The sequence below is a fragment of the Apis laboriosa genome, unplaced genomic scaffold (genome assembly GCF_014066325.1).
Source record: "Apis laboriosa isolate Shangri-la unplaced genomic scaffold, ASM1406632v1 scaffold112_cov148, whole genome shotgun sequence".
In the NCBI taxonomy this organism is placed as follows: domain Eukaryota; kingdom Metazoa; phylum Arthropoda; class Insecta; order Hymenoptera; family Apidae; genus Apis; species Apis laboriosa.
The window spans coordinates 6315508-6341246 of NW_025220865.1; the positions used below are offsets into that span (position 1 = coordinate 6315508).

The window sequence follows — 25739 nt, forward strand, 5'->3', positions numbered from 1 at the left end:
ACGCGAATGTACACGTTATGCTGTTTAGAAAGTCCGACACAAGAACACGATATACCTCCATACCAGAAGGCATACCCATCGGAGAGGTAATATACCAAAAGGTTCAGTAACTCTTTAACAGGTGGTGGGGGTAACCCTAAGCTAGCGGTGTCAGACGGCGCTGCCCGCTCACTGCTCGTCGATTCGTCGAGCGATCGACATCGAGTGTTCTTGTCGATTAAGGGAGAGAGGATTTTCGAGATATCAAAACATTGAGGGTACCAAACATCGCTCGTAGTCAAGAATCAATCAATCGATCAGTGCTCTAGGAAGAAGAAAGACGTTTTTAGACTACATACCGGAGAAGATGGAAAAGGATCAACCGGACTCCTTGGCAACTGTGGCAGTTGTTTCGGAAAAGATGGCACATCCGCCTCATAGTAATTACGCGCCCAGCGAGGTGTATTCTTCTACCGAACCGCCACCGGTAAGTATTCAGAATTTTTTTTGTCTAAAATTTTTTTCTATTTTTTTAAAATGATAAATTTGAAATTTTTAAATTCTTAGATTTGATTAAAATTATAAGTTATTTAATGAAAGAATGTTGAATGAAAAAATTAAAGAATTAGGTTATAAATCATTATGTACTGATTGTTTTATCGATTGTTGTTTTTTCTTTCATTTTTAAAAAAAAAGTTTTTCGTTCTAATTTTATGTTCAAAGTTTTGTTGGAATATGAATTTTTTTATTCTTCAATTTTCTTAAAATAAAAATTTTAAGACTTTAGCCGAATTAAAAATATCGAATCATGATTTTATCCATTAGCGATTCAAAAAATTCATTTTATTATAAAATATTCGATTACAATCTCAAACAATTGCTATAAATAGTAGAATTCTTTATTGGGAAACTGACATCAATTTACAATTTAAAAACGATTCGACGTGGTACATAATTTCAGAACATGGAATTCTATCAATAATGATTTCATTGGTAATAGTGATTATGTTAATACGATGGAATGATTATTTTTAAATATTTTGTTATGATTTATGATTGATTATTTAAAAATATACATACGTATATATATATTCGAATATTCTTAAACGATAAAAATATAGCATAAATAATTCATAAAAAAAGAAAATTTAATAATTAACTAAATGAAATTATCTAGACAATTATATATAGAAATATATGTAATTAGCAATTTTAATTTTTTTTTTTTAGCATAGTATGTTATATAATTTAAACTTCATTATCATAGATCAGTGTTTTCCAATTCTTTTTGAATTGTGATTCTCTTATGAATATTCAAATAATTTGTACCTCTCTTATAATTAAATAAACAAGTGTTTAAGCATAAAAGTGTTTAATATAATTCTCCATAATAATATCTCCAATATATCGATTGAATAAGTTACATTAGATTTACGACTGCCTGTGTTTTTCATAGCAAGGCCAATGCAATTGTCTCGACCAAGGTGTAAGAATATGCACAAGGATATGGATCTATGAATAAGTTCATAATATCATTTCCGTTTAAGATGCTGTGATTATAACATATGCGAAAAAAAATTTTTTTGCTTAATAATCTTAACGATTAAAATTACTTTGTAATTACAAAATTATGTTAATAATCATTTCAATATATTATAAAAATTCCTTTGATATATTACATACTATTACTACATATGTAGATACAGTTGATCAATATACATTCGATATTGTTTTTCGTAAAAAAATTTGTTACCTATAAAAAATTACCAATAAACAAGAAGTTCATAGTTTTAACAAACATTTTTGCAAATTATCAATTGTCATTGCAAAATCCCAATATTTTGCATTTGTCTTAGAATCCAAACATCCTGTGTGTAATGTCAAAGTTAAAAAAAATTTGTAGAAAAATATAATAATTCGAATATTTGAAAAACGAAGAAATAAAAGTAATAAATAATTATAAGTATATTGAATTGAATACTGTAGTATTATACTTAACAATCACGTAGCGCTAATGTCCGGTTACTAATTGTTATAATATTAAAATATATATTTAAAATATTATTTCTTTACGTAACTACTACATCAAACAAAAATTTATTTGCAAGATCAAGTATTACTTGAAGATGTTAAATATTTTTATTTCCATTTATCTATCTGTGGCAAAATCTATTTTGGAATTAGAAGGATACCTCCAATAGCCGAAGGATATTCTCTTCGAAAATAAATAAAAAGAATTACATAACGCGAAGAATCAAAGAAAAATAATTTACATAAGAGATTGATTATCAGTTTTGCTTATCAATTTAAGTTTTTTATAAATTGCAGGATAGAGGAAGATAGATCGAGATATATTTTGTCGTGGAACGGATACGATAAATTACACCTCGTACAAAAATCGTTGTTTGATACATATTTCGAATTGTTTCATAAAAGAGTGCGGAAATCCGTGCGGCTACGCACTTCCGTGAAAGTTTCTGGATAAATTTAATTGCACAAGCCATACTTCCATACACGTACACTTGTTTATGTTTACGATCGATCGAAACTTGCACGTAAAAAACGGAAATGTATCTCGTAAAACCTATCCTAACCTTGTCAAGTTTAATATCTCGTAATTTCAGCAATATATATATATATATATATATATTACCATAGTGACTGGATAAGGTTAATAGGCTGGAAACTGGTGTTTCGAGACTAGATATATCTTTCTTCGTGGAATGAAACGAGTGGCATGGGTGAAAGAATTTAATTAGTTTTAGAATTTAACGATGAACTTTCTCCGACAATGATGTTGGAATAATTATTATAATAATTATCAAGATAAGATTAATATGGAATACAAGTTGTTTTCAATACAACATATTATTTTATCCGATTTTAATCGTATCTCCATAGAAGATTCTTAGATTCATTTCGATACGAGAGAAACTTCGTTTTAAAACTTCGTGTGCTGATTAGTCATAGATCGAAACCTGATTTTTTACGAAACTTTTGATTTTTATTTTATTCGTTTCGCGTTACATTGAAGTTACTTTTCTTTTAAAAATAAAAATTTTAGGTCAGGGAAATAAAACTTATTTTTAATTTTTGATTGACCATCAAATGATTGAAGATTATAGCGAATAAATTTTTCCAATTGTATAGGAAATAATGTACGTTTAACGAATTATAAGAAAAGAATTGACATTTAAATTATCCGTTTGAAAATACAATTCCATTCTAGGGAATCGCAGAGAAATGGATGATACTTAGATGACGTAAATGATTATGAATATCCATAATTCATGTTTCACCGTATTCATTTGCATCCGTTTCAAGTAAATAAACGCGCTGTCATTGATAACTAATTTCTCGACGAGAGTCGAAAAAGACATTTAACTTAGAATTAATATCGCAAAAAATTATAATAACCATCACGATAATTTTTTTCAAATTTTTTTCAAATGATGAGAAACGTTTCGTTTGTTAAACAAAAAATAAAAAATTAGAATTTGTTTAATCATCTCTTGTTCCTTGATCAAATATTGCAATATTTAGATGGATTTTAACAATTGGAACAATTATTGTTTACGATAAAATTTATCAAGAGATTTATTAATATATATATATATCAATTGGCTAATTGAACTTTCGTATTCGATCATACGTGACATTGAAAAATCATGCGCGACAATGGTTTCATTTTCAACGTTGTCGGCTAATTCTCTCTCTCTCTCTCTCTCTCTCTCTCTCTCTCTCTCTCTCTCTCTCTCTCTTCCTCTCCCCTCCATTCGTTCATTTCATTAAAAACTTTCTATCCGCTCGTGAACGCAGCCGTTCTCCACCATTAGAAACTTCCATGGCTGCCGTTTAATCATTTCTTTTGTTTCTTTATTCCCAAAGATTGTTTTCGAGGAATTCGAACGTTCGCACAAAATTTTCGTCCTCGAAAAAAAAAAAGAAAAGGCGCGTGTCCTGGATGACGTCAGCGTGTATTTTAAATCGGCCGCTCGAAGGATAGATTTTTCGTGCGAAAAGTTGAAACAAAGGAGAAGGATATACGCGCCAATAATAATTGAATTATTAATCGCTCGTGAATAGAAACAATTTCACGTTGTCACAATATTCGAAAGAACTTGGAGATTTAGAAAAAATTTTCGAGAAAAATTTCTTCTTGAAAATCGAAAAGATTTCGAGACATTTGAGATGTTCGAAAGTATCACATCATCTTATTTTAAGCAAATGAATTCAACGATACGAAGATAAATAAATATATTGTTATAAATATTAAATATGGAAACATATTCTTTCTTTTCCTTATTTTTTTTTTTTTTATGATAAAATGCTCTGCGTTTCTAATTAACGAAAATTTTAAACACGATACTCGATCGATATGTATGTAAATACCAATCAGTGCATTATCTTGTAAATACTTATCAACGGATCGTGAGGTAAATACCGTCCATTGAAAACATTTGTAAGATTTCACCTGCAGCGATTTAAAACTGCGTTTCTTTTTCAATCGAAGCGTGACTAGAATCAAACTATTGAGTCGAACGGAATTTACAAGTATGGAATTTAAATATCGTTGCATCGTAAAATTACTTAGCGATATATTTATCCACGCTTATAAATAGTTAACGAGAGAGAATCGACACTGTAATTTGCACATACATACTCGTAAATTTTATTTAGTTGCAATATTAGAATATTTTCGTAATCACGAGACAGACAAAGTATAAATTTTATCCTCGAATATATTATAATATTGATCATAATTGTTCTAATTTTTTTTTAATTTCTACTAAATTATTATTTTCACCTCGTTATACGTATTCCCTTTTTTCACATCAATTCGATTCAACAATTTATATTTATCAGATTGGATAACAAGCTCGTCGTATTTTTTCCTTTCTCCATTCCCCTCTCTATAAAAATCAATACGGAGAATAATATTGTTTTATCGCCAAGAATTTAATTCAATTAAAAAAAGAAAAAGAAAAAAAGTTTAAATCTCGAATACTATGCGCGCGCAATGCATGTCAACTATCCAAGTCCGGAGACTTTAATGCCTGGTTAGCAGTTGCCTACAGGATAAAGTTAGGAGAACACACGAACCGTAGATAGTAATCATTTCATAATACGGCCATCCTGCTATTATTTGAATAGCAAGTAATTGAAACTTGAATATCCTGCAATATTATATAACATATTCATTTACGATATATCCTTTCTTTCGTCACAGTCTTCTTTTTAACTTTTACGATATTTCTCAACCAATATTATTATATATACTATACATATTTAATGTAGGATAAAAGAAAAGGATGTTTAAGATAAATAATTATAGGGAAAAAATTCAGATAAATATAAATTTTCATTTTTTTTCTTTCGCAAAAAACGAGAAAATTTTTCTAAATAATTGATATATATATGTACATATTTTTTTTTAGTGGAATATATTTACATTAATTAACATTTTCTTTTTTTTTTTAGAATTGAAATCTAAATTTTTCTACGTAAAATCTCGAGACAATTTATAAAACACGTAGATTCTCACGGTTCTTACTTATTTGCTCTTAGCGTCACGTTTCTTTGCACGAATTAACGTGTCTTACGTAAGTGAGAATACATTTTAATATTCGTTTCGCAGAAGAGCAAAAGTTATTTCTAATATTTTTCCTCGATTTTTTTTAATTGGCTTTTTTTTTTTTTTTAATACATAACGAATCTCTATTTCACTCTCTGCTTTCATATATGCTCGTTACAAAGAAATTTTCAATATTATTTAAATATATATTTATTAAATACGTGTTTTAAAAATATATCTTGAGAAATAAGGGTGCAAATCCGGATAGATTGTTAATTAATTCCACAATGCCAGTGGAAGATAATTAAGTTAATTGTCACGGTGTTTCCAAGCATACCTTAACATCGTCCACCAACACGAAACGTTTGGATCGCGGAAGAAACGACCACCGCTTCTGATCGCTCTTCCTCCATTTTAATTAGACGTAACAGCTATACCTGCGACTTAAAAAGTCCCGTACACTTTGACAGAGCCATCCTAGTTGATTTCTTCAACTACGATCTATCAAAATGTTAAAAGTTTTGCTTTTAAATATATTTACACGATGCTTTATTTCCTTTTATTCTGCTTCTATTAATTCTTTAATATTTGGCGAATATTTATCATTTAAATATTAATTCATCGTAATAATGTATCAATTATCCATATCGATTAAACGTTGCATTTAAATATTCGATTTTAATATTACATGTTAAAATCATTTTTTGAATTCTTAAATACGATACGTCATCGTATCTATTACATTGCGCGTGCGCAGGCGTACACTGTAGACCAAAAATTTGACACTTTCTACTTTTTCTCATCAAATTTGAAATGGACGTACAATGTTCGAAAGTTTCGACTATTAATTTCAAAATTAATGGAACAAACATTAATATTAATTTCCCTTTGACGTATTTCTCAACGAAAATATCCTAACCTCACTTTACTTAAATTTACTTAAGTATATTAAGATTTCCATATAATATCTATACACATTGATCGATAGCGTGTAAGAAAAAAAATATTCGAAATCAATTCGCTTGAATTCTTAAATTCATGGATTGGCAATCCGGAATCCTTGGATGGAATAGATCGTGGGGTATGAGAAATGAGAAAAACACGTCGAGGAGGATACTTTTCAACAATTTTTGTCATGCATATGCGCATGTGCGTAAATATAATAAATTCTTTGGTCTGTCGAGTGCCTGGCAACAGTGCCTGTTTACTTTTGTCTGGCAGATCGAGCAGCATAAAAGCAGCCTCGGATGGCCTACTATCTCCTCGAGGCCTCTCACCTTAGAGTCGTCCATCCACATCGAGGTCATTACAAATACGTACAAGTACAGTCCGTGTCACAAACGTTTGCCCTTTTCGATTAATTAAAACCAATTAAAAAGCGAGATTGCAGGCAGATCGTTTGAAACTGAAGACATCTGAATTCCCATGGGAAAATGTTATAGAAAATGTATCGTCGATTGTCGCATTTAATACATATAGAGATTTCTGAAAATTTTTTTTCTTGATATTATTTCATATTATTATTATTCGTGAAAGATTTTCTTTTTTTTATTCGCGAATTTTTATTCGATCGTTCAACGATTGCAAAATGTTTTTTGCAGTGTCATGTTTCCATTACTAATTGATGATTTTTAGCATTTATTTATTTTGATATAATTATATTGTATGATACATTCAATAGGAATGATTCTTTATAGGAAAAGGGGTTTCTTTCCTTATCAAGACTAAGAGAAAAAAAAAAAGCTGAAAAATGATCTTGGCTCTAATCTTAGGTTAGATTAGATTAAGTTCGATTCAATAGTTCAGTGATTTTCAACTCGTCGATTGTGTTTCTACAACCGATTTTTAACACTTATATTTATTTTGATATAGTTATGTTGCTATATTATGTATGATTCTTTTGGTATTTTTTTGTCAAAAAAAAAAAAAAAAAGCTAGAAAATTCTAGGTTACTTTAAGCTCGATTAGGTTAGGTTAAGTGTAATTTTTTAAATTTTGTTTATTCTACATAAAGGTACAAGTTATAGGAATATTGCAAGACAAAGACTGAAAAAACACTAATCTATATTTTTTAATTTTACTTATCCTATTTAATGAATATTACAAAAGACAAGTTAAAAAAAGAAAACAAAATACCGATCCAGAAATTAACTTCCGTTAATATTAATTCTCCTCATTTTCTCTCCTTCCATTCCTCATAGAAGGAATAAATTTCTATCCTTTGTGGTCGCAGGTTACACGAATATTGCAAAAGAGGGTTGCGATTCCAAGGAGGATTGGAAAACACTGCGGTATCGCGTCGATTCATAGTGAAACGAACGATCGGATTACGGGATCGGAAGTATAAACTGACACGGAGACTAACTTGCAGGGATACATGCAGTTCATAGTTGTAAATTTCTTGGACGATAGACGATGATGCACCGCGATGATTTATCTTTACGGTAACTGGTACCGTCGTTTTATAGTATAACCAAGCGAGATTCTTCCTGATTATTCACATAGTGCGGTATGATGTCGAAATGATGATGAGAGCCGTGGGTAAAGGTAAAAGTACCTTTCAAATCTCTGTTTTCCAACGCGTACACGATATCTTTAATCTAATAACTTTCTTGAATTCCGAATCGTTTTGTTAATTCGCCGATCGATGATAATAATAATAATAATAATTTTAAATTAAGATTTCGCGAGAATTTCAATTCATTTTTTCAATGGAATTTTTTTTTTAAAGAACCATTGCCTATTCAGTTAGATAAATGTTTTTAACGGTTAAGTAATCACTTAAGATATTTGACGAATATATATATATATATATATAGATATAGATATAGAATTATTCTTATTTATACACGTATTGCATCATAAATTACGAGAAGCGTTTAAATATTTATGCGTGTGTCCTTTCCATATTGAATATTCTTGATCTGTATGTATAGGTGTGCATCAAAAGAATTTAAATTGGCGAAAAATTTAAGAAAAATAAATAAAAACCGTTTCGTTTTATGAAATCTTATGTCATTATAATTCTAATGAATTTCCAACTTATTAGAATAGAATATCAAAATTTATTCAAATACATATTTTTATTAGATATTCAGGCGATTGCAAGATTAATTAATAAGCATGGAATACGACTTACGATATACTGAATACGATTAGAATGTCTGTATGAAATCATTGGCAATTAATTATCAAAACAAGTACAGTTATTAACGTCAAAATAATATTGATATTCATCCGTGATTATTTACGTAATAGATCGAAGAAGCAGGTCGATTTCTTTCTTTTTTTTTTTTCTGAGTCGAGCAACTCTCTTTTGCGATATTTAATTTCTTTACGATCTCCTCGTAAAGTAAGAAAAATTTAAAAAAAGAAATTAACGACGAGTTAATCGATCAGAGAAAATTATGATACTCTATTATAGATTTTTATCGATGATCTCTTTTTGGATTGACCATTGATCTAAACTGCTCAGTTGCTCAGAACAGAATTGAGGAGGAAAGAAAAGAATCGAATTTCAATCACAATTACATTCAGCATTGCTATAATACACACTACACTTGCCAAACTAACCTAAAACTTGCCCATGGGAAAATTTGAATAATATTGCAAATTTCAGATAATAAATTTATTACTATTACAACTTAATTTAAACTTTACCAAACAGGATAAGAAATTATTGCAAAACACATGATCACAACATAAAATTAAAATCACAAGGAAGCATTGGAAACTTGAAACGATAAGAAAGCATTGCAAAATGAATACAAGCATTGCAAAAAATTAAAGAATTTTTTTCTCAATAGAATTGTATGAACAGTGACACTTTTCCCCGTAAAAACATGAGAAAACACACGCGTTTAAGAAAAAAAAATGATTCCATTCCAATATTTCACTTTTTCCCGCGATTAACTTTGCATATTATCCCGTCAAGTGGGAATGGTGCGAGACCACGCGAAAGGAGAGCGTGAAACACGACAAAAGACCTCGACTCGGTTGGCTAGCCAGCATGAAGTTTCATGTACTGTTTGTGCGCTTGCGTGCGCATTTCACATCGACTACATTATCCTCTAATGATCTGTGCGCGTGTTCAACCGATCCATCCAATATTCGCAGAAATTGTTCTTGTTCGAAGTATCAATAAACGATACTTGAAATTAGAAAGTTTTCATCTTTTTTTTTTTTGGAATTATTATGAATGAAAAATATTAATTTTAAAAATGATTCAATCATGTTTTTTAATCTAATCACATTTTGTTTATTTCTTTTTTTTTTCTTCAGAATTCGAGAAACATTTCATGATCGTTTCATGCTTGTTGATTTATTATTAAACGGTTATTTTTGGAAATGATTCAGATATTTTTTTTTTTCATAGTCAATGATATATTGATCCCAAAAGGATAAAAGATGTGGAAAAGAATTGTATTCGCATTCGTGTTTTCATGTAAATTACATTATTTGCATTTGCGTACTTTTGATGTATTGGGAATCATGTTTTTTTTTTTTAAATCAACAAGACGAAAGAGATGTCAAATTGCGTTTAATAAAATAAAAATTCTTCCTAATATTTGATTAATTTTATTATTTATTTAACATTTTTTATTCATAATATTATTGTTGTGGTAAAAATAAAGGAAAGACAAAAATACGATGTTTAAATATCATTGCGTATTCGAACAATGTGAATTATATTAAAATTTTGTAATAAGTAGCGAAATCGATTTCGAAATAGGAAATTTCTGGAAATTATATTATTATTATATATATATATATATATATATAATTATATATATAGAGAAAAAGCTATGGGAATAAGATGATTAAAAATACCTTGATGGAAGTATGGTAATTAAATTTATGCCACTTATTTCAACGTAGTGAGATCATCACGGAAGTCAAGTTTAGCCATTCCTTTCTTCATCTATGGCCGCATGAACGCAATGCTCGCGATATAATCGCGTATACGTGCACATATACATTTGATTAGCATAAAATGGAACGACGAGAATAACGATTGAAAATTTCGAGTAATTAGATTTCTGAGATTGCAAGAGATCTCGTTATATCTTTTCTAATATTTGTTAAAACAAAATATTGAAGAAATATTGCTGTTGGTTAGCCGGATGCGTTTGTTTGTAATTTCCTCATTTTTCAATTGAAAAATAATTATTTTGTGGATATTATTAGCTGAAATCTCTACGATCACATTTCAAATCACATTTTTTTTTTAAAGAAGATTATTAATTCAAAAAATATATTCGTCGCCAAAAATTTCTTCAAATTTTTTCTTTAAACATAAAATAAAAGTTTCTCTTTATTTATTCCATTTATTCTCGAGACTTCGTTAACTATTTTTCTTCCTATTGAAAAAAATTGATTTTACATTCGCTCTCCTATTTTCCACGTAAAAAATAATTATTTTATGAATATTATTAATAATATATTCTTCTTCTGTTTAAAAATTGTATTTATTAGAACCCGACTCGAAGCTTCGTCAATTATTATTTTTCGTTAATTCTTATTGAACAAAAATTAATCATTGATTTATTCCAACATTCATCCGTTTTTCAGCAACGATGTTAATAACGACGAGAATACACAGAATGTTCCAGAAATACCAATTTTTATATTATTTATAGATTCTACTTTATTTACATTTTTTCTTTTATTTAAAAATACGCAGAAAAATTTCAATGGTCATCGTCTCACGATCGATATCAACTAATTTGTTTCTTTGTTCTTTATATAGGCATACATGAGGCCGAAGAGTACGGCGGTTCAAATCGCTAGAATCGCGGCTGTCACGTTGGTGACGATGTCCGTGGTACTCGGAAGCTTCATCCTTGCATCGTCCTGGGTCCAGGCTCGTGCATCCTGCACCCCTGAATCGATTGCCGCGATGCAAGCCGAGCTTAGATTGCAGCAACAGCAACAGCAACCGTCTTCCGTTTCTTATCAGCAAGCTGAATTCTTGAAACATCTGCAACCGGAAGCTCTCGTCCAGGTAAGTCGACGAAGGAAAAATTAGGTAAAATAATGCGCTAAACAACGGGTGCTTTGAACAATTAAGATATATCATTTCTCTTATATAAAATAATATCTTTCTGTTGTTACCCTTTTAAGGATTAATTTAATTCTAACGAGAAATTTTATCCCAACTCGTTAACTGATCCATTTATTTATCTAGGAATTTCTTTTTAATGTGTATCATTCTTATATTTGCAAGAATTAAAAATCGAATAATAAAAAGATGTAATCGTTTTTCGTTGATTTTTCATAGAAAATAATCCTTTAGTAACAATTACTTTTTTTAAAATTAATTCGTTAAATTCATTTATCATAGGAATTTCTTTTTAATACAATCATTTTTTATATCTGCAAGAATTAAAAATTGAATAATAAAAAAAATATAATGGTCTTCGTTAATTTTTTTAATTTGTATTAATTTCTCCTAAGAAAAAATAATCTTTCAATAACAATTACTTTTTTAAAATTAAAATTCGTTTCATCTAGGAATTTCTTTTCAACGTATCATTTTTTTTATATTTGCAAGAATTAAAATTGAATAATAAAAAAAATATAATTTTTTTAATTTGGTTGCAACATTATCCAGTCACATTTTTTTTTTTTTATTCCTAATGTAGCTAAAATAAAATATTCGTCAGAACGTTTTAACGACCGAAACAAACAATTATTATATCGTTCTTGTGTTCGCAAGAATATATGAATTTGCATAAACATGTACGACGAACATCCGATTGTTTAAGGAAAGAAAACAGGATGCAGTAATAACATTGTATGTTAAAAATTAATGATAAAATGCTTTTGCGACCAAGTGTGTGTGTATATATATATATATATATATAAAACTTCCATAACGAGAATCAGCCTGTCACCGACGCAGTGTCTTGTTTCACTTCTCGTTCAAAGCGGTACCAGCTTTCGAGATTTCTAAATTTTCACCACGATTTTAAATCGATTGTAAAAGATCTCGATCGGTTCGAGGATCGATCGTTTCCAGTCGAACGGGCCTGTTTTCAATTTACGAATGAAAAAAAGAGGAGGAAGGGAAACGTGATAATATGATTAACGTTGAACAAAGGAAACCAATTCCATTACGTGAGTTCGGATTGGTTGAAAAGTACGATTGCTCGAAAAGGTTTCCACGCGAAAATGAATGGAAAAATATGAAGAATTATTAATATTTCGAGTAAAATATATGACACGAAAGAAACGAATTTGTCTGTTTCTATTTGGACGTTTACAAAATATATTTTATTCATTTCGCGTGTAATTGGAAAATTTTAAAACGCATCATCGAGATTCAAAGATCATTTATTCGTATAAATAACGTTAGGATATGATTAATATTTTTAAGAAGATGGAAAACAATGAATAATCCGCGAATAATAATTTATGACAATGTGAATTTTTAAAATTTAAATCCTTTTCAAACGAATGTAATTTATCACGTTTTCCTCTTGCGATTTTTATATAGAAATGTTCGATGTCTCTGCAGCATTTACGTTATAAATTTGTGTGAATTTTTTTACAATTTTCATAATTAATTAACGTAAATATCAGTGAAATAAAATTATTTAATTTGTGAATAATTAGTACTAGCAATTTAAAATTTGTTTAATATTGTGAGGTAAATAACGAACGAATCGAAGATTCGATATTGATTTCTTAAGAAATATTGAACATTACGCTCGAATAATCGTGCAGTTGCAAGAGATGCAAAAGCCAAGTAAAAGTATGTTTAAAAATGAAAGTGAAAGTCGAATGAGAAAGCGGAATGGTTATTTCTCTGCTGTGAAGAAGTTTTTCAATGGTAAAAAAAAAAGAAAAAAAAACTATGAAAAGAAAATCGATAGGTATCTGGCAGAAAGTCGAGATCGAGAATTTGATAATTTTCATTGTATCTCAATATATAAAAATATACGATCGAACCTTGAATCTTTTTCCTCCATTTTCGAAACTTTTCATTTTTGTTAATTTTCAATTTTGTTTCTTTCTTACAAAAAGAAAAAAAAAACAAATTACTTCCATTCTTGAACGTTCACGATAATATCATCGATATATTGTTTTTAATCATTTGTTATATAATTAATTTTACGTAAGAAAAAGAAAGATACAAATTGTTATTCTCACTTTGAAATCGATTGCCAATCATATCAATACGTTCGAGCATTTAACGCATTTAATGTGTTCGGCCAGTTCATGGGCATATGAATTTTAATGCAACGTTGAAAACACGCCTTTTATGATGAGACAACAAAGAAGAATTGCTTCTCACGGCATTCGATGGAAAGAAAGGATCCGTGCCCGATCCATGGTCACACCCTTCTTTTGTGGTATTCACTTCGGATATTACCTGCAATAATGAACTACCGTGATTTGTCGTGATTTATAAGTGAATTTTTTCATCCATAAAGCCGCAAAACCTGATTTCAAACGGTCGTTGCTCGATCGAGATTTTACGCTTTTATCGATCGCCATCGAATGTGTTTCATCGTAATTAGATGATATCTTGGATGGATGGAAAGATTGTAATATACTTTTATTTCGTGAATAAACGAGAGAAGAAAGCATGGTACGTTTTGTATATTTTAATTTGGAAAGTATAAGATAGCACGATGATGAATAAAAAGATAGGAGATTTGCAAGTTTTATGTAATTTACATACATATATACTTTTCATTGTTAACGTTTGGCGAGGAAAATTTTTTTTCTAGACTTTTTAATGGCCACGCTTTTGATTCATTTAAATCACTTTTAATATTCGCGAAAATAATAGTCGAAGGAGATTACTAATAAGTGGATTAAACGTAAAAAAGTGAGAAGTCTAGAAAGCGTGGAATTATTTTTCTTATACTGCATCTATGCAGCCTCCAGAACTTTTATTTGCTATAGTAGATATCATATTTATTGATTGTAATAACTGTTAAGAAATAAAATTCATCAGTTTTTTGTCATTGCTAGAATCGAATTCTAAATCTGATTATTCCTTTTAGATCACATACATCTCTTTTACAATTTTATTGCCTTTAATTGACGTTTAATTGCTATTAAAATGGGGACAAGTATAATGTTTGAGTCATCTCGTAAACTACGACTAGAAGTCGTATATATCGTATATCTAGAAGAATCTGTGTGAGTTTCAAGAATAGGTCAAAATAGCACTGGTTGTATAATGATAAATAAAATAGGAAACTGGTTTCTTGAGAAGATATCGTTGCAATAATTTATACGAATAAATAATAATATTTAAACCTTAAGTTATCAAAGTTTAATTATTCTTGGAAACGGCGTGTGAATTAATGGAGCGCGACGAGATTCAATTATTCAACATCGCACATTCGATCGATGGCCGGAGATTTCAATGACTGATATCGATTAATCGTTTTAAAGACGCGTCTGCGCATTTGTGTTCGAGATACACGCATGCGCTCTTCTCGCTCATTAATTGCCGGGAGACGCTTCTCAATAGTAAATACTATACAGTGAAAAGACGACATGGAGAATATATCAGTAGGAAGGAAAGGATAATTAATTCTCCATCGTGAAGAAAAGAGGCGAGTAAAGCGTGGTGAACGAAACGCACAGAAACGGTGCTCACCGGTGCTAGGAACTGCGTTCAAGGAGAACAGCAAACGAAGAATTACGTAATTCGGGTTACGTTCCTTTGATGTACAAATGATTTTAACGCGAAACAGGAAATCACCTTTTTTGCTTTTTTCCACTAGCAAATCTCGGCATCGTTCCGTTTCAAAGATTTACGGAAGACCGTTCAACTTGAATGTCCAACGAAATTGGAACATAGTTTGAATTTTTATTTCTTGAAAATTGAAGATATTAAAAGGTATATAAAAAAACTTTTAAAATTTATAAGAAAACAATTTAGATATTAAGTATAATAATGATTAATAACGTATCGTATTTAGCATTCGTATGTAAAGATTTATTATTAAATTAAGATCGTTATTATTCTAATTTTACACGCTCTTTAATCGTTTTAAATAGCCGCGCGCCATAATTTCTCGAGGTTGAACATTGAAAACGAGGTGATTATTATTAACACGTGATAAAAAGTACACGTGTTACGGTGTTAAAATGAGGACGACGTTCTCGGACCAATCGGAGCGAGCAAAAACTCTTGCGTGTATGAAGCAAGGACGACGATCATCGTTGATTTAAATGAAACTTGTAGAAAATTTCCATTTAGAATCCATTTAGGATTCATAATGGGGCCGGTCGAACAAGTTCGATTGGTGTTCTTTTGGCTATAGTTTAAAAAAAAAAAAAAAATAAACTCAAAGATATAGAAGGTGTAACAAGTGTTCACGAAATCTAAAAATAATCAAGGATAATGAATCGATACTCGAGATATCAAGCGTTTTTTTTTCTTATACTGCATCTATTTTTTTCGAGATATCAACTATAAATCTTACTTCTGTGGAAAATTTTTTATTCTTTTTTCCGGTTTGACTTTTAAACGACATTGAAATTATAGAGGAAAAAAAAAATTAATTTCAAAATAGCGAAGTATGAAATTGTTCGTGATATAACAAATTAACGAGATTTATTTATATTGTTTGTACGAAATATTGATGATTAAGTAAAATATATTAAGAAACAGTAATTTTTTGAGAAATATGTTTCTTGTTTTATTTTGTTACGTTGATGAAAATTATGAAAGGAAATAATATTTGGATTCAGAATGCATTATTTAGAATTTTAATTTTAGAATATTTACAAATTATGTTATTCTTACATTATTTCTATTTATTCAAGGAATTTTTATTTCCAAATTATATTTAATCTAAATATGCATAATTGCATATGCATTTCATTAATTTTTCATTCAATTTTCATTTTATAGTTATTTTGCATAGAATCGTATAAATAAAATTACGTTTTTAGATTGCCATTCTAATCGCATAAATTGATCTTACTTTCTACTAACTGCCTTAAACGAACCAAAAACTATAATTATATCCATCTTATATTATTTTAATATTCATAAATTGAAATGTTTATAAAATGAATATCAAAAATATGATTTATTGCAAATTGGACATTTTGTTAATATTACTATTTTTATACATGGTATGCCAAAAAATTTGCCGCAGAATTTCTTTTCTTTTTTTTCTTTTCTTTTCATATCACATTGTTCACAAATACGATTTGAAAGAGAGAAAATTTGCACATGCTAATTAATCAATCACGTGTTGAAAGTTAAACATTATATACCTCGAGCATTAACGTCTATTCTCTTTTCTGCTAACAAGTGAAAGTTCTCAGAAAAGGTTATGTATACATATACCTACGTACAATATGTACACGTATATTTACTCGATCCTCTGCCAATAATCAACGTTAATTTTAATTTTCTGCTTCGCTAGTGACTTGAGAAGAATCTGAATGCCATTCCACAAATGTACGTTGAAAATTGACAATTAATAATTTAACGATTAATTTTGTGTTAATTCGTTACGAAAATTTCACTATTTCATCGATTTCAAATATTAACAACGATGGATATATCAATTGGGAATGTTAAATTTTGAAAAAGTAAGTTACATATATATATATTTATTTATCTTTTCATTTTCCTTCGTCAAAATTATTATTTTCTTTCCGTCACCAGAGTTTTCAACAGAGAGTTTTTACACCGATACGAAAGTATTGAGAGAAGATGCTGCGCTTTATTTTCTCGATGGAAAGGTATATACGGCGCAACGGAAAGTGGGTTGCCCGTTGCACGCACCGACAACAAGGTGAACGTTCTCTAAAAAGATTTTCTCTCTGCAAACTTAACTGTATTGTTACTCGTTGTTCGTTGTGCTCAAACTATTGTGTTCGCATGCTGCATCACTTTGACGATAGAAACTGCTCCTTATCAATTATCAAGAACGATTTTCACCTATCTCGGCATCGTGCCGTGTTTTTTTCCATTATTAACATGTGTTTGTACAGTGATAGAAAATTCTCACGGAATTTCATAGAATTACAGAATCTTCTAAATTTCACTTTTTCTCGATGCAACTATTATTTAAATTATTTATATCTATGTATTTTAATATTAGATCAGGTTATATCATTCTTATACCATTATAGGTTAGGTTAGGTTAAAATGTTCTCTTGGATAAAAATTTCATACGACTTCCGTACATTTTTTCTTTTTCAATGATCAATGATCAGTTTCACTATTTCAGATTTATAAAATATTATTTATTGTATATTTATTTATACATATATATATCTCAATTAAATCTCGTTTAGTTCGTTTCAATTGATGAAAAATTCAACACTCATGATTAAAATTCTTACTTTCACGTCAGTACGAAAAATATTCTCATTAAAACAATTGAAATATACCGATGAGAATCAGTCAACGTTTAATTAAGAAACGCAAGATCGAAAAGTGTGCCGTCGATTTCAATCTTCGAAGCGGTGAAGGTATGCGAGTGCGAATCCACATTATCGAGAACGTGTATTCCATGATGCAAAACTCTGACAGTGTGCAATAATCACTTAACTGCGATGATTACCCGTCATAATTGGGCCGTTAATTGATAGGCAGCCTCGTAAGAAAAGGTTGGCCAAGATTTCTAAAGAAAGTGTGGATTTCGTGAACTCGTGTTTTTCTTCTCTTTTTAGTCACACCGATTTCTTCTTCGTATCCCCTCTTCTTTCGCGAAAAAAATATCGCGAAATCCAATCGATTTCCTTTTCCTCACTTTGGAATACACTTTGGAAACGTAATTTCTACGAGCTGGCCCAGTTTCTTCGACCGGCTCGAAAGTAAAATTGAAATAGATATGCATGATGTGTTGCATGGAAGATTTCGATGGATGGTTAATGATATGGAAAGAATAATGTAAGTGATTAAGAAAATTAAATTTTTTAATTTACATTTTGGAATTATTTAAAATATTGGAAAAATTATTAACAGATTCTAATTTTTTATATTTTTATTCCTCTGGCAGCATTCTCTCATTCCAGCAAGAGAGAAAATATTGTATAACTTTTCTATCAAAATTTATTATATAAATTTTCACGATGAGATTGATTTCTATGAATCTGAAATATAAATAAACAGAATTAGAATTGGATAGTGAAGAATAGAATGTGCAGAGCAAAGAAATGAAAAATTGCAAGAGACACGTTAATTTCGTGTTTAAGGAACAGTGGCATTATATGATTTATACATATTTAAAATAAATATGTTAAACTTATACATAAACGTGCAATAATCTAAGTGTAATAATCTGAATGCAAGTCGAGGAACGCATATTAAAACGCAAAAACACGAAGTAATCACAACTTTCTCGTAAAATGCTCGATCAAACGATAGCATTGAATGGAAGAGCGAGGTTTATTGGATCCAGTGTAGAATTGCAACCAGAAGCTGGTCGGCAGCCATTCCTTTCATTACGTTCACCGATATTCTAGAAAGTTGTCACTTGGAGGAGGCCTTCTCTCTTTCGCCCAGTCAGAAACTGTTGGAAATGTTGAACCTCATCAGAAACTTGATGCAACTAACGTTTCTTGCACGATAATGGTTTCCTGCTGACCGATCACAAATTAGATTCTCGAAAGTATCGCGAGAGGCAACTTCCTTCCTATCGCTAAACACGTATTTCACGTTTTCATAATATATTTCTACAATATGTACTTCGTAATCCAATTTTAGATGTTCGTAGGCTTGACAAATTGAATTTGGTAATTTAAATGTTGTGTTGTACGTAATCAGTGATGGGCAAAATTTTAATGGTTTATTTTAATAAGTTACTCGAATAGTTTATTATTCAAAGTATTATTCAAATAATCATAATTCATTGTAATGAATAAATATTATTCGAGTATTTTAAATATTAAAATAAGCAACTCTGAATACAATGGATGAAGATGACTTGTTAATATGTCTATATTTAATTTTTTTTAATTTAAATGTAATTCGAGAAAGTAAGCAAGAAATCTATTCGAATCATAAATCGATATAATATATTTTATTATTTAATATAAAAGCAAGATGCAAAATGTTAACAAGTATCTAAAAATATGAAAAAAAAGCTCGTTTCATATTTTTCTTCATTCAGTCTTCTGCCTTTCTCTATAATTGGATAGCGATAGAAATAGTAGAAATCGTTCGACTTTCAGTAATCGGTCAATTGAGATTAATTAATATACATATACTAGTACTAATATGCAAAGTTTCTTGTAATATAAATGAAAAAAATAAGAAAAAATAAGAATGAAACTTTTAAGATTTCGTTTTCAAAGAAAACGAGTTTTCAAATTTTTTCAATTACAAAATTAATTATTTTCAATTAGATACAAATAAATTATCTATAATAACATAATTACTTTATGTGTGAAAATAAGCAAAAAATATAGAATCAAATTGTATCGCTAAAATCTTTGCCTTTGAGAAAATCCATATAATAATATAATCAAGGAGTTGTGCATAATAATCGACAAATTTTCAGATTCAATTTTTTTACATCTTTTGCTTACATTTTCACACGAACAATGAAATACAATAAATAATTTATACATCTAATCAGAAAATAGTTATTGTTTCAATTATATTCGAAAACGAAGTCTCAAATGTAAAAAAGTTTTATTCTATATTTTCCATTATTTCTTCACTTCTTATTTAGTTATATACGCATCCTATATATATACTTACCATCATTATCGAATCATCAAGATCACAATTTGTTTTCTTGTCTTTGTTCAAAATTATTCGAATATTGAAAAATTTTTTGAATTGTCTTTGTTCAAAGTTATTCGAATATTGAAAAAAAAAAATTTTTTTTTAATTGTCTTTGTTCAAAGTTATTCGAATATTGAAAAAAAAAATTTTTTTTTGAAAAATCATATCGGCACAACAAATCCCCGATTGTTGTATCGCTTATCGTAAGTAAGAATTGCGCGTCGTTCGGATCCACGATGGCGGCTAAAATCGAGCGTCTCATCCTCGGCCCGCGTTCGATTTCTATCGTTCTGGCGCTGAGGTTACAGCGCGATAACGCGAGGAGAGTCCGCTTTCACTCGCGACCAGGAAGAAAACGAGTTGCATCAACGGATGATTGCTATGGCGATATTTATTCAACTTTCGAAGCTTTGAGGAATGGCTCGAGGACCGATACGGTCTTCGGTTTGCGGTCTCTTCCTCGAGGATCATCTTTCAAGTTTTTGCAACTTGGGGAGAGAAGAAACATTCGTGGGAAGCGAATTCGATTATCCCATTAGTAGATATTATTCAATTGCGTTGTATAACCGTTGGTTATATTTTTTTAATTATAGCATTATTAATTGAATTTTGTTTATTATCGCTGATAATGATAAAAATAGTCGTGACAAAGCGATATAATACCGAGATATAATACCATTACTTGCTATTATTATTATTTTTCTTTTAAAAATACTTGTTCTTTATAATAATAATAATAATAATAATAATAGTAATGGTATCTTATTTCGTTTACTTTTTAATTCTGTGACGATTAAGATGTTGCTGATGAAAGGTACGCGATGTACATCAGGAGGAAAGTTTTACATTCTAATTTTGAATTCGTTAGAGATATAATATGTATGTTGAATTGGATTTTATGTACGCTTCAATCCAAACATTCTTTTTTTTTTTTTGCAATTCTAAAATAATTGTCTAAAATTATGATAATTGATTTTACATCATTATCAATATAATGAAAAATTTATTAATGTTGAAATGAACGTTAGAACGTTCAAACTGTTTAGTAGTATACTTATATCGTTCGTAGTGCAATAAAACGTGGAAAATAATTAAATAGCGTATCGTAATCCTGGTATGTTAATAATATGTATAAAATTTACGAGTTACAGATTATACGTATTATAAATGGATATGACGAGTTGGATATTTTTATATTGGAATTAACGACTAATTTTAAACGTTATCGATGAAATTTTCTTTAAAAAAAATTTTTATTACAGGAATTAATAAAAATATAGAATGATATTTTTATACTTATCGTACTCTCTTCACAAGAGATTTCAAAGAGAATATTTTATCTTTGCACAGGATACCAGCGACACGAAAGAGGTTCAACAATCTCTCGCTGAGCAAACACCGTCGAAGAAAGAGGCAGAACCAGACACCAAGGACGTCAAAATTCACAAGGAGAATGAGAACAATTCGAAATCGGACAACGAAAGCGGTGACCATGACGATGACGACGATGACTACGACGATGACGAATTTCCTCCCGTGCATATTAAACTTCCCCTACAATTCGATTTCGACGAGATCGCGGGCGTAAGTTAATTTAATCGCAAGATAATATTTCCATAATTTGACAATCAATATATTTTTATTACCTTTTATGCAATTCGATAATTTATGGAAATTTATACTTTGCCAATGTTATCACAACTTTATGTATATATATATATATATATATATGTATATAAAAGATTTTTATTGAGTCGTGATAAAATGAATTTAAGAATAAAAAAATGATAAGTTTATCTGAAGAGAAAATTTACAAATATTTTTTTTTTTTTTTTTTTAGACCTTGATCCAAGAGGCACGCAGCAGAGTTTCTTGCGTGGTCGAAAGACGAAGAGCCGATCAAGTGATGGACGGTGCTAATAACAATAATGTTGAAAATAATACTGACTCTCGTTACCAAAGATTGAGCGGAGAGCGCGTCGCTATCTTGTGCGAATCTGGAAATCCTCATCAAGAGTACGTATATTATAAAAAATTATTAAATTCGGAAAGGAAAAAAAAAATGAACATTTTGTTACGGCAAAGAAAAAAAAATTAAAAATTTGGAAATTCAAATAAAATTGATACGTATGATATTGATTAAAAAAAAATATAATTTTTAAGGCAACAAGATCAAGAAATGCTCACGCCAATCATCATTCCTCTGGGAACCGTCCAAGTACCACTTCAATCCCAGGAACCGAACCCGGCTTACCATCAGTATCAAGTGCACACTCAGTATCAAGTTCCTGATATGCAACAGTTACCACTTAGCGATCCACGTGGGCTCAATCATATCCCACCTGGTGTCCTTCCCCCAGAATTGCGAAATATCCCCCAAGTAACCATGGAAATGAGGCCTCCACGTATGGGACCACAAACGCCCATGATGGGACCACAAGCTCCTGCGATGGGACCTCAAGTTAGTACGCTTCGTGTTAATAATTAGGAACAAAATCAAAAAAAAAAGACTAAAAAGACAAAAAAAAGAAAAAATGAAAAAAATTTTTATCATTGAGATTGCAATAATTATATTGAAATAAATAAATAAAGTTTGTCAATCGAGTATTGTAATATATCTTCAAAATATTTTAATTAAGAAAGATATAATTGTAATCGAATAATTTTATTCAGGTCGAGATACGTCGGATTCCCATCGAGTTGCGTCATTTCCCGGCGAATCCTATGAGAGGTATGCGACCACCGATGCCCCAAGAACCGCAACAAGTGCCACTGACGTATCAACAAATTGAGCAAACATCTGGACTTTATAACCAAGAGCAAGAACCAGCGATGATGCCTCCTCCAGCACCGCAACCAGAAGCTCAGATTCACGAGCAACGGATTATTCCTCATATGTTGATCCCGCAAACCGAGCAACGTCCACTCCAGGTACAACCTCAGATGCAACCTCAGATGCAACCTCAGATGCAACCTCAGATGCAGCCTCAAATGCAGCTTCAAGCTCAGCCTCAGCCGCAACCACAATCGCAATCTCAAGTTACGGAGACGCAACGTTCACCCTTCCAAGGAATCCCGTTCGAAATTCGAAGGATTATTCAACAAGTACCTTTGGAAATCAAAAATATCATTCAGCATATCACCGGCGAAGCAAGACCGATACCTATGCAAATACCTGAAGGTGCTCGCCGTGAGGTAATTAATTTGTTTGCAATGTTTGTAATGAAGAGGAAATAAGAAAATAACGAAATCAAGGGAAGAAAACATAAATAAACATTTTTTTGATTGCGAAAAATGAAATTTATATAAGTGAGATTGTTTTGCTAAATATAATATTATATATTTTATTTCTTCTAGAACGTTCAAGAATTCAAGCCGTTCCCGGAAGGAGCTCAATCTATTCCTATAGGACTTCCACTTCCTGTCGAAGTTCGAAATCTGTTGGAACATGGAAATGTCGAGGGTCGTCAACGGTCGGATAGTTCCAGCGAACAACAGGAAGCGAAATCTTTCTCTGGACCAGAAGATGACAGCGAGGAGGAAAGAAACTTCCCTTTACCAGCGGAAATTCGTAATATAATTAACCAGGTTAAAAAGAAACAAATTAATTTATTTTTCTAAAAAGTTTTTAATTTTTAGATATAAATTTCATATCAATTAAGTAAAATAATATATTTATATTATAAAGTGGTTTAATTACTTGAATTCAAATTGTTTAAATTGACTTAATCTGAACAAAGTTTAAACATGCAATAATATCATTTTATTAATATTATATAAATTTCGTATATTTTTATATATATAATATGTATATAAAAATATATAATTATATATTTTTATATATATAAAATGCAATAATAAATAATTGCATTTTTGCTTTCGAATTTCGTATTTCAATGCTCGCGTTATGAAATATTATTAACTTATTTAAAATATATATTTATCATAATAAATATTATATAAGAACAAATGAGAACCGCTGGATCAGCATTTTTTCAACAAAGTAATAACCGGTAGCGTGGCCGAGCGGTCTAAGGCGCTGGTTTAAGGCACCAGTCTCTTCGGAGGCGTGGGTTCGAATCCCACCGCTGCCATAATTTTTTTTTGCATTTTTATTTTTAGCTTCAAATATTATAATTTAATTTTTAATTATGTGCGATTAATTTATCGATATTTACTTTAATTTTTTAGGTTGTAGAAGGTAATGCTTTTCCAAGATTCGCTCTACCGTTAAGACCTGTAGAATCTCTGGAAATACCTGTAGAGGCTCGTGCTGAAGTTTCTGATAATCAAAGTCTTGAACAAGAATCGGAGCAAAGACAGCAAGAACAACAGCAGCAGCAACAGCAGCAACAACAACAACAACAACAACAACAGGCAACTCATATGATGATGCAACAGCAACAAATACAACAACAACAACAGGAACAAGAAGAGGAAAGCCGTCCACACTGTGAGCAAATAATTTTTATATTTCTCATGTTTTTATTTTCTTGTTTTTAATTCTTATCTTAATTCTTATTTTATAAATTATCTTAATCTTATTTTATTAATAAATTTTCAATTTCATTTTTATTAATAAAATTTATTTCAATAAAGTGCGATATAAGTTTGTATTATATAGTCATATGCATTAGACATATATCTTACAATATTAGATAAAACTTGTTTTCACTTTGTTCATAGATGTCCAACCACGTTCAGTGCGTTCCATTCCAGAAGCATTCACTCATCGCCGTGAGAAGCGTGTGCGCCGTTGCGCTTGTGATTGCGCTTGTTAATTTCAGTTACAACATATCGGATCGAATTTCCCATCGTCCCAGTCAAAGAGGATGCCCGAGAAAGAATAAAAGCATCTTGAAATATGTTTGACAAGTTCCCATAATCCAAAAGAACATTTTATCCCAGCAAATGATTCTCTTTTTGAATTTTACACTTTTACACAAAAGTAAACTAGAGCAATTTATAAAAGACAAAAATGGGACGTATGTCGAAGAGATTAAAAGCGTTTTGTTAAGTTTTGTAGTATTATATCGAAGCAGCAAAGCCACGCATATACATATGTATTTTATTTAGGCTATTTATAGATCACAGTAAAAAAAAAAAAAAAAAAATAAAATAAAATAATAAATGAAGAAACGCAACGTGGCTCAGAAAATATCATAGAAAATAGACATTTATATCGACATATACGTTTGAAGAGAAAAAGACCCAATTATTATGGGTGATACTCTTTTTTAAACTAACACGTTTTCACGGGAGGTTTGTTATTATAATTTTTTCTTCTAGTAATATAATCGCATGTAGAAAGAAAATGGGAGACAGGGATAAATCTGTGATCATTTCTTTCATTTTCATTAAAAAAGAAGAAAAAAAGAAGAAACTAATAATTTTTTAAATAATCAAGTTCGTAATATTTCTCAATGACCGCTATGTATCGAATTCTATAATTAACAT

The 25739-nt window shown here is 30.1% G+C and overlaps 1 protein-coding gene and 1 non-coding gene across 2 annotated transcripts; both read left to right on the forward strand.

The window, feature by feature from the left end:
• Positions 1-194: 194 nt before the first annotated feature.
• LOC122715473 (putative uncharacterized protein DDB_G0271606) lies at positions 195-25435 on the forward strand. The gene is made up of 9 exons (XM_043937701.1): positions 195-466; positions 11304-11558; positions 21633-21866; positions 22123-22298; positions 22446-22743; positions 22956-23477; positions 23640-23870; positions 24474-24735; positions 24969-25435. The coding sequence occupies exons 1-9, from the start codon at positions 347-349 to the stop codon at positions 25061-25063; spliced, it is 2193 nt and encodes a 730-aa protein (XP_043793636.1). The 5' UTR covers positions 195-346; the 3' UTR covers positions 25064-25435.
• On the forward strand, positions 24295-24376 carry Trnal-aag. The gene has a single exon. It is a non-coding gene; the product is annotated as a tRNA-Leu (tRNA).
• Positions 25436-25739: the final 304 nt, after the last annotated feature.